General features: G+C 32.3%; 2 protein-coding genes across 2 annotated transcripts; both read left to right on the plus strand.

Annotated features, from left to right (window-relative positions):
• Positions 1-163: 163 nt before the first annotated feature.
• LOC145628464 (glucan endo-1,3-beta-glucosidase-like) lies at positions 164-1,524 on the plus strand. Its single transcript, XM_081680761.1, has 2 exons — positions 164-224; positions 569-1,524. The coding sequence occupies exons 1-2, from the start codon at positions 164-166 to the stop codon at positions 1,510-1,512; spliced, it is 1,005 nt and encodes a 334-aa protein (XP_081536887.1). The 3' UTR covers positions 1,513-1,524.
• A 4,998-nt stretch (positions 1,525-6,522) lies between these two features.
• On the plus strand, positions 6,523-10,130 carry LOC145628465 (transcription initiation factor IIB-2-like). Its single transcript, XM_081680762.1, has 7 exons — positions 6,523-6,942; positions 7,853-7,877; positions 8,656-8,785; positions 8,861-8,991; positions 9,108-9,196; positions 9,669-9,745; positions 9,827-10,130. The coding sequence occupies exons 1-7, from the start codon at positions 6,587-6,589 to the stop codon at positions 9,958-9,960; spliced, it is 942 nt and encodes a 313-aa protein (XP_081536888.1). The 5' UTR covers positions 6,523-6,586; the 3' UTR covers positions 9,961-10,130.
• The last annotated feature ends 482 nt before the right edge of the window (positions 10,131-10,612 follow it).

The raw sequence follows: 10,612 nt of genomic DNA on the forward strand, positions 1-10,612 counted from the left end.
GAAGTTTTCTGATCTGTGAAATCAATAAAATTAATTAAATTTAGTTTCTCCCCTTATCAGAATATATTAATCCCGTCATTTTCCTTGATATCAAATTATAAATAGTTGATGTCATTTTTCTTTGATAGTAAATTATCAATAAATGATATCCCCAAGCAAGCCAATGGCTGTTGCCATCACTCTGTTCGTTGTGACATTCTTATCGATTAGCCTGCATTTTACGGGTATATGCTTCTTGCCAAATTTCGATCTCTTCGTTCCTTAACTGTTGTTTGAGGTGATATATGTTCATGTTTTTAGGAAGAGTTAGTTTTTGCATTGGTATTCAATAGTCCTCTATCCCTTAATTACGTGTCTATTTCTTTTCATTACGTGAGTAATAAATGTTAGAAATAGACACGTAGTTAAGGGATGGAGATATTACATTTTAATCGGGCTGTGTTGATAATTTAATTGAATGAAAAAGTTTAATCTGTTACGTGATCCTATATCATCTCAAATAGAGATGCTCTAAATGACATTTACTCCCAAACTTGTACTAATTTTTAATGACGATTTAATAATGTAGAGGCACAAATTGGTGTATGCTATGGAAAGATTGGAGACAACTTACCGAGTGAGAGAGATGTTGTGAGCCTCTACAAATCCAATGGCATAGGAGCAATGAGACTCTATAGTCCAAATATAGCAGCTCTCCAAGCCTTACAAGGCTCGGGCATTAAACTCGTACTAGATGTCCCTAATGAAAACCTTCGGTCTCTAGCACGTTACCCCTCAACGGCAATACATTGGGTCAAGACCAACGTCGTGCCCTTTGCATCATCCATTAAATATATTGTTGTAGGGAACGAAGTTGACCCGTCCTATAATTTTGCCTCATCAGTCTTACCCGCCATGAAAAATGTTCACAACGCATTGATATCAAACAACTTACGAGCCATTAAGGTTTCTACATCCATTAGTACAGAAATTATGATGAGCACGTATCCACCCTCAAACGGACAATTTAATTACATGTCATACATTACCCCAATAGTCAAATTTATAACTAGTAACAATTCACCTTTGTTAGTTAACATTTACACGTACTTTGCTTATATTAGTAATCAACATGATATTAATCTCAACTACGCATTATTTTTGTCCCCGGGGACAGTGGTTACTGATCCGAATAACGGCAAAAATTACCAAAACTTGTTTGATGCAATGGTTGATTCAATATATGCCGCTCTAGCTAAGGTGGGTGCACCTAACACGGCGATTGTGGTGTCTGAAACCGGATGGCCATCAGCCGGGGGAGTCGCAGCCACGGTGAACAATGCCGGGACTTATTATAGGAATTTGATCAATCATGTGAAGCAAGGGACTCCTTTAAAACCAGGGCAAGCAATTGAGACTTATTTGTTTGCAATGTTTGATGAAGATAAGAAACCAGGGGCTATAACTGAGCGTCATTTTGGTCTGTTTACCCCTACTAAGGTTCCTAAATATGGCCAACTTAATTTTAAATGATTAATATCTTTCTAATACTTAAGATTCACTGTTTTAATAATAATTACTATTGTTGAACATTTTTATCATGTATTATATTATTTGTATTACAATAAAGTTTTAGGCTCAATTATTTTAGAATAACAATTATGTTTCTTGACAACATTTTTTTATCCGAAAATTTTTAGGTACATACAAGAAATAGACTAATAATTAACGCGATTGCAATAAAAAGTTATTTTTGTTGTTCAAGAGATAGGGTTCCAATTGTCATGGATACTTGACGAACAAAGGCACCATATATATGAACAAATCAACAATAATGATGTTGGTGTATAGCACGGAACATAAATAACCTATGCACCGATGGCACACATCAACAATGTAAGTACTGGGAGAAACCCCGTAATAAGGATTACCGACATTTTAATTAGATCGTTATATAGCTAAATGCCAAATTAGTGAAAAAAAAAATCATTTCTTATATCACTTGAGTACCACATATTATACGACTAAAATAAAACTCTAAAATAGTCATACGAAATATATTTGAACGGTTGAACCTGATCCGTTCGTGGGACCAAAATTGAAAATCTCTTGTTGTGATTTGTGAATGCGTTATCTTTCCTTGGCCTTGTTGCCTTGAGTTGGTCTTGCACTCTTGCCTCGATCAAGTTCCACATTTTTTTCACCATCATCATTCTAATAAAAGACACTACAAGTATAAACAAATATATTAAGTTGGAATATACTCCGTAATATAATTATATAATCGCTAAAATATTTCTCGTAGACCGTAATATGGGAGCAACGTTACATTGCCATGCCTAGAATCAAAATAAGTCACATGACATACGTGATATACTGATATATCAATTCATAGAGAAAATATATAGGAATAGGATAGTAATTTATTTTTATTTTTTTTTATTATTATTATTTTAATAGTGGTCCAAAAAAAAAAAAAAAAAAAATAAAAAAAGGGCAATTCACCGTTTTCATGGCCGAAACACGTTCGTTGTTTTTGGATCAACAGCCGACCACGACAACCCTCTATATCAATCTCTCTGCGTACGACTTTCAATCTCCACAAGTTCAAACCTCAATGAAGCTCTTGATTTTATTTTGTTTACTTCATGAAAAAAAATATTTATTTGGTGGTTTGTTGGTTAGTGAAAGGGTTTGAGGCGATTAAAACACCAATCTCATCTTATCCATTAACATATAAAACAAAGTCGTTCTCCTCCTGTGATGTGAGGTGGCTTCCCGTATATCTTATTGTTTAAAAAAAAGATAAATTGGTCTGATTTTGTATATTATAGTCTTTAAATTTGGCCTTTATATAACACTAGATTAATTCCCGTGCCATGCACGGTCATAATTAAATTTTACCATAAATAAATAATAAATATGATGTTAATTCAACAATAATTTATCCAGAAAATTTATTTGTAACAAAATAACTTAAATTTAATGTAAAGATTATTGAATTGGATTGTATAAAAAAAATCTATAGTAATAGAAACTTAGAAGATATAACGTTTTATTAGCTTAGGTAATTAGGTTAGTACCTATATAAGAAGACATATACATTTGTCCATAAATTTTTGACACACTTTGATCGGCATAATATGAAAATTTATTTGAGTTCATTTTACTTTAGGATAATTAGTATTCCTTAATCAACTTTTTAAATATATTTTTAGTGAGTAGTAGGTTCTTTTAAAATAAAATAATCACATAAATGTTTAGAACAATTAGATTTAATTTTCTAATATATGTTATGTACGAAGTATACTATAACAAAATTATTTTGTTCTTATAAACGTTATGTATAGTTTTAAGATTAATACTCCGTACAAAGTATGCTACCAAAATGATTTTTCTTTAAAATTGATATTGATAATATTATAATAATCTTGGAAAACAATATATTCCAATACCTTATTTTTTTTTTAATCTATGTTAGTATTTTTGTAATTAAAAGTTTCCTAGTACATATAGAATATATGTAAAAAAATTTAATTGAGTAATATTGGATTAAATATGTTGTCAAAATGGAAATGACTATTATTATAGGTTATAAAATATATAGATGTCATTAAAATATGGCAAAAAAATTAAAAAGGAAAGGGAAAAAAAAAAGCGGGAAATTTTTTAACCAGGAAATGACAAGTGTCATTCCTGGTTTCGCCTTTAGTATAAGTTATTGATTTTTGGACCCGACAAGATTATGTATCTAGGTGTGTTCCGACTTCCGAGGCTCCCAAACTACTTAACTATTACGAGAGACCTATTTGATACCTGAAACCGTCTCATTCATTCCTTGACACACCCTTCGCTGTTATTATGACTTTAAACCTAAACTAGGTTAAGTCCCGTGTCATGCACGGTCATAATTAAACTTTACAACAAAAATTATAAAGAATGGTGTTAATTCAACAATATTTTAACCAAAAAATATTTGTAACAAAATAATAGTGTCTAATTAAAAGTATTGATGGTCAAAGTTGTTTCTCGACAAATGTGCAAATCTAACTACTCCTATCACTTATAAAAAAACGGAGGAGTATAATATGGTAAAATGATTTTGTTCATTTTTTCTTATAAACGATATGTACAATTTTAAGATTTATACAAAGTATGCTACCAAAGTAATTTTTTCTATTTTTAATGAAAATAAATTTTAAGTTGGAGGAAAAAAAATTGATCATATTATAATAATCTTGGATAATGATATATTTCAATACCTTAATTATAATCTATGTTAGTATATTCGTAACTAAAAGATTCCTAGTATGTAAAATATATGTTAAAATAATAATAAAAAAAAATGAGTATGATTGGATTATATGTGTTATCAAAATGGAAATAAGTATTATTATAGGATATAAAATGGAAGTCATTAAAATAAATTTGGCAAAAAAAAAAAAGGCGGGAAAATTTTCAATGACATCGTGACAAGTGTCACTTTAGGTTCACTTTTAGTATAGGTTAATTGATTGATGATTGATTGATGTTTTACCTTGGCCTTGAGTTGGCGTTTTGGATTTTGTATCCAGCCTTGGCATTAGTACTAGGATCTATTTTAGGGTTATTTTTGAAGGATGGAATATACCTTGTGAAATCATAACATTACATATTGTTGAATGTAGAGCATCACAAGTTTCAATCTTTACGCTTTTTGTAGTAACTTTATACGATGACCACTATTTTGGGATCAATATCCATTTTTTCTCATTTGCTTAGGCATAACCACCACTGCAATTCATAAACAAAAGTACATCTGAAGTGAGTGAAAAAACTTGTACTCCTCGAGTCTATTCACGTTCAATGCTTTATGTGTTGCAACTCTTATGTAGATTATGTAGTGATAAACCCAAATACACATGCCTATCAATTGTTGAATTGACAAATACTAAAAAAAAAAAAAAAAATGATATACATAACCCTTAGGGCTACATATAAGCATTAAATATACACTACAAAATCGTATAAAGTTAGGAAATAAAAAATATAAACACTAATTACACTTATTTACGGTATTTTTGTCCTGAATTCCTAATTTTATACAATTTTTAAGAGTATATTTAATGCGTGCTTATATATAGCCGTTAGTGCTACATATAACAAATTTAGAAAATAGTTTGTACCCTAATGTTTGTCAAAAAAAAAAAAAAAAAAAAGGTATATATATATATAATCAATGGTACACTTTTGTTTTAACAAAATCTAATTTGAAACTGAAAAGAAAAAGAGTATAATTAAAGTCCTTCTCATAGATTCTACGACACTCCGGGATGGCATTTGGATGTTTGGAATCGTACATTTTGCCTTTAAACAGTTATTTTATGTACATGTCTCTTTTCATTGACTCAATGCCCTTACAAATTTTTATGTAATCAACTAGTGATCTCATATGGTTCCAAACAACATTATATAACCCTACGATGCATCCTCTACCATCCTATGAGTTTTCGACACCAAGTCTCAAAATATCAGAAATTGGTCTGATTTTGTGTATTATAGTCTTCAAATTTGGCCTTCACATAATATTTTTGGAAGCGACAAGATAATATATGTAGGTGTTTTTCAAGGCTCCCAAACAACTATGAGAGGCCTATTTAATACCCGAAACCATCTTATTAATGCCTTGGCACACCCTTCCCTCTTATTATGATTTAAAATCTAAAATGTTTTACCTTGGCATTGATTTGGCCATGTTGGCTTGCCTTGGCCTTTTGGATTTTTGTATCCATGCCTTGGAATTAGTACTAGGATCTATTTTAAGGCGATTGTTGAAGGATGGAATATACCTTGTGAAATTATAACTTTACACATTGTTGAATGTTGAACATCACAAATTTCAATCTTTACGCCTTTTGTATTAGCTTTATACAAGATGATATGACCACTAATTTTAAGTTCCAATTGGGGCCAATATCCATTTTTCTCATTTGCCAATACCAATTCATAAACAAAATGTCCAAACAAATTTACATTTTAAATGAGTGAAGAAACTTGAACTCCTCGAGTTTGTTCATGTTCAATGCTTTTAAGTGTTACAAAATGCAACTCTTACCAAATCAATTTTTTCTTTCCAACCCCAATTATAATCACACACTTATTTTCTTTTTCAACCAAAAAAAAGTTTAAGTTGTTTAGGACCTAACTCTTAAAGAAGAACCAATCAATCCAATCCAAATTCCAAAAAATAAAACTCATTCTAAAAAAAAAATATATCCTTCCAAACGAATCCTCCCCAAAAAAAGAAATAATAGATATTATGGATACATATACTCTATATAATATTTGTCGCAGAATTATTGCATATAGATTGTTTGTTTTTTTTTTTTAACTAGTATATACTTCGTATATTATTTCCTCGTAGATTTAGAATATATTTTGTGTATACTACGTATATTTTGTTTCCTTATCTTATTAGTTTCCTAACGTAATTAGGTTTAATCCCATAAAACTCTATATATATTAATCAATGGTACACTCAAGGAAATTTTTTTCCCATAATTTAACATACAAGGAAAAATAAATAAAAATAAAACCTAAAAAAAAAACATCGTGATAATTCCCAATAATGGGTGACTTCTCATATTGCCAAGACTGCAAGAAGAGCACCGAAGTGGTGTTTGACCACGCAGCCGGAGACACCGTTTGCGTCGAGTGTGGCCTCGTTTTGGAGTCTCATTCCATCGACGAAACCTCTGAATGGCGAACTTTTGCTAATGAAGGCCAAGACAATGACCCAGTCCGAGTTGGTGGGCCCACTAACCCATTACTTGCCGACGGTGGGCTTTCAACCGTTATTTCTAAGCCCAATGGGTCGTCCGGTGACTTCTTGACCTCCTCTTTGGGCCGGTGGCAGGCCCGTGGGTCTAACCCTGATCGTAATCTTATTCAAGCTTTTAAGTCTATTGCTACCATGGCTGACAGGTGTTGAACCCTTTATCTATTTTGGGTTTGATTTTGTTGTGGGTGGTTTTTGATTAATTTGAGTTGAATTATGTGAATTAGAAAGATATATATATATATATATATATATATATATATATATATATATATATATATATATATATATATATATATATATATATATATATATATATTATGTTGAATTATGTGATTAATTTGAGTTGAATTATGTGAAATTTTTTTGGGTAATTGGTTAAATTTTGTGAGTTTAATTTGATTAATATTTTTTTTGTCTAAATGGGGATTCCATTGTGTTATATTGATGATTGGTTTCTTGGCAAATTGCTGATTATTTTCTTGGGTTTTTAGTTGTGAAATTGTGTTTAGTTGAATTACGGAACATTCTATATTCTTTTTAATCAATTGGATATGAGGGTGTTTGTGTGTGTGATTTTATAAGTGATTTGATACCTGAGGAATTATCGAGTCGAATCGAATCGAGTGATGCCCATATTGCTTATTACTTTGATAATGATATTTTGTGGCTATGGGTTTTTGGATATGTAGTGGATTAATTTTAGGGTTTTGGTTGACATTATGAATTACAAAATGAGTTGTGTTCTAGATTGTAGAATTGGATAAATTTTCATTCAGGGCTTAAGCTGTTGTGATTGATCCTATGTACATTTCGATACCCCTGTGTTGCATCGTTGGGGTAGTTCGTGTTGTATATAGTTGATACCCCTGTATTGCGTAGTGGGTGTTTATGTGTAATAAATTTATGATCTACTGTAATAGCTTCGCTTAAAGAACTGAACACACAATAAGCTTGTTTAAAATGTATCAAACCTAGCACATTTATATCTTGGTATTTTAATATTTAGCTAGGAATGACCAAGAAATAACTAACTCAGCAACTTTCTTGTTGCAGGTTGGGTCTTGTTTCGACCATCAAGGTTAGCTAAACTGCTCCATTATGCTGCTTTAGGTTTTTATTTTAGATTCGCTTGCGTGATTGCAGTCCATTATGCTATGACTTTACGAGTTATTGTCTGATATCAATGTCATCAGTGGCATATTAACTAATACCCTCATAGATTTCTGTTCTTTTTACTAGTCTAGCCACATAGGAAACTGGAAAGAGATAAGGTGAATATCAGTTATATATGATTCCGGAGGTGGCTTGTGTAGCTTATTTGGGAGAGTCATCCTTGGCATATTGATCTATCTTCCATAGCTTTAGCCCTTTACTAGTGTTACTAATATGCTCACTTGTTTATAAAGGAACAAGCTTAATATGAAAGTAGGGTGTATCAGCCAATTCCATGATGAATTTAGCAATTTATTAGTATATCCACATGGGAAAAGTAAAGTCCCAATTCAATTTTACGAACCTTACAGCTTTTAATGTTTTGATCTGCCTTTTTTGCTGGATGTAATCTTTAATGAAGTTGGTAAGATGAAAGTTAATGACTGGATTTTTTTTATCATGATTACGTGATAAGTTAGCATCATTTTGATTTTTTGAGGCATGTATATATACAGGCTTCTTGTTGCATGTTGCAGTAATCTATATCCTGAGTTCCTGACTACTGGGTTTTGGAAAACTTTGTAATATCTGATTCTGTCACCATTTTATCATTTGTTTGTCAAACTGGCAAATTCTCTTCTGTTTTGAATGTACAATAACTCATTTGTGCAAAGAATATCTTAGAATTGACCATTATCATCCAGGATCGAGCTAATGAGATATATAAGAAGGTTGAAGACCAGAAACCTCTTAGAGGAAGGAATCAAGAAGCAATTTTGGCTGCTTGTCTCTATATTGCTTGTCGACAAGAAGACAAACCCAGAACTGTAAAAGGTAAGAGTAAGACTAAGAATACTATTCACCTGATTTGTTCTGCCAGTAACTAAGTCCTAACTACACAAACACCAGAGATATGCTCGGTTGCTAGGGATACTACAAAGAAGGAGATTGGCCGTGCAAAAGAGTTTATTGTCAAGCAACTAGAGGGAGAGATGGGTCAGTCAGTGGAAATGGGAGCTATTCATGCAGGAGATTTCTTGGTTTGTCTACGAAAGATTAATTCATACATTTTGGCCTTGTAGGCATTTACTGCTTTAGTTGTGATCATTGGTCTAAGGTGTGCCTTTTTGTTAATATCTTGCTTTCATGATTGTAGAGGCGTTTTTGTTCGCATTTAGGCATGGAAAAGCAAACTGTAAAAGCTGCCCAAGAAGCTGTACAGAAATCTGAAGAGTTTGATGTGAGGTAGTGTTCTGCCACTCATAAACTGCTGCATTGAATTGATTGAAATACGTAGTAGCTAATATAGGAACTTTTTGCATAATTGTGGAATATTACTTCTAACTTCTGTTTGGAAATCTTGATCGTTCAATATTGTTGAGCTATGTTACTAAGACTACTACCTTAAGTACCCTTCTTGGATCTTCGCAGCACGTGGACAATTGAACACTTCATTTAAGACTGCAAATCTGGAAATTTTAGAAAATAGTAAATTTGAGACTTGGACACGTGCCTTTGTCCAAAAGAGTTATCACTTCTGGGTAAAATAATTGTTGGGCTAGGTTCTAGGTAGAGCCACAGGCCCATAGAACACCTGAGCACATTTGCTATAGGCATTGATGAAATCCTATGAAAAAATTCACCTGTTTGAGCTAGAGGAAAATTTCGACCTGTGAAAAATTAGTCAACTCATGGCTTGAAATTTCTTTTTCTGCAGGAGGAGCCCGATTTCTATTGCTGCGGCTATTATTTATATTATTACCCAACTATCTGTCGATAAGAAACCACTCAAGGGTAAGCTTACTGGTATATGCTCCTCCTATAAGTCTCTTAACTGCAAAGAACGATATTGATTCAATTTTTGAAATGTGACAGATATATCTCTTGCTACCGGGGTAGCTGAGGGCACAATAAGGAATTCTTACAAGGACCTTTATCCCCATATTTCGAAGATAATACCAAGATGGTATGCCAAGGAAGAGGACCTTAGAAATTTATGCAATCCTTGAGAACCATCTCAGGTTATAGAAGAAACTTTAAGAACTTGTTAGCTAATGGTAGTGTAGAAGCAAGACATTTGTTTAAGGTGATTCATTGACCTTATCATCTCTTTTAGCTGGGTGGTTGCTGGTTAGGTTAATAGGTCTTGTTCATTTGTATCATATTTGATGTCCGGTTCTTCCGCTGTTTACTCTTTAGTTGACAGGTAGTCGTAGCGTTGTTTCAGCACACACCATAGTGTTTTGAATTACTTTCAGAATTCAGATGCTGCTCTCTTCTGATTGATTCACCCTTTTCCCATTCTGTTATTGTCCGCATTGTATAGAAGAGGAATATTGAATAAGAGAGAACTGAGGGCCAATTCTTTATGGCCCCTTGGCTGTTCATTCAAAGGGAAAATTCGGTACGAAAAACGAGAGGATGTTTAACAGTTCCTCCTAGTCGCTGCGATTTGGTAAACCAACTTCAGTCACACAGAAAATGTTTAGTAGTTTCATACTTTGATCTATATTACTAAATTAAATTTTATATTTTTCAGCTTTATTAACTCCAAACAAACAATGACAAAAGGAAATGTTACAATATTAAGAACAAAAAAAGGCTGGATGATATTAGATAAAGTGTGTGATTAAGAAGAAAGGGATTAGCTACTCAACTTCC

Source organism: Chenopodium album, chromosome 4, assembly GCF_948465745.1.
Source record: "Chenopodium album chromosome 4, dcCheAlbu1.1, whole genome shotgun sequence".
Lineage (NCBI taxonomy): Eukaryota > Viridiplantae > Streptophyta > Magnoliopsida > Caryophyllales > Amaranthaceae > Chenopodium > Chenopodium album.

What these genes read in the sequence shown, in the direction of transcription:
- LOC145628464 (XM_081680761.1), top strand. Translation starts at nt 164, where the DNA reads ATGGCTGTTGCCATCACTCTGTTCGTTGTGACATTCTTATCGATTAGC. An exon ending in GATTAGCCTGCATTTTACGG is followed by an intron (nt 225 to 568) that starts GTATATGCTTCT and finishes TTAATAATGTAG; the next exon opens with AGGCACAAATTGGTGTATGC.
- LOC145628465 (XM_081680762.1), top strand. Translation starts at nt 6,587, where the DNA reads ATGGGTGACTTCTCATATTGCCAAGACTGCAAGAAGAGCACCGAAGTG. An exon ending in TTCATGCAGGAGATTTCTTG is followed by an intron (nt 8,992 to 9,107) that starts GTTTGTCTACGA and finishes TCATGATTGTAG; the next exon opens with AGGCGTTTTTGTTCGCATTT. An exon ending in TCTGAAGAGTTTGATGTGAG is followed by an intron (nt 9,197 to 9,668) that starts GTAGTGTTCTGC and finishes CTTTTTCTGCAG; the next exon opens with GAGGAGCCCGATTTCTATTG.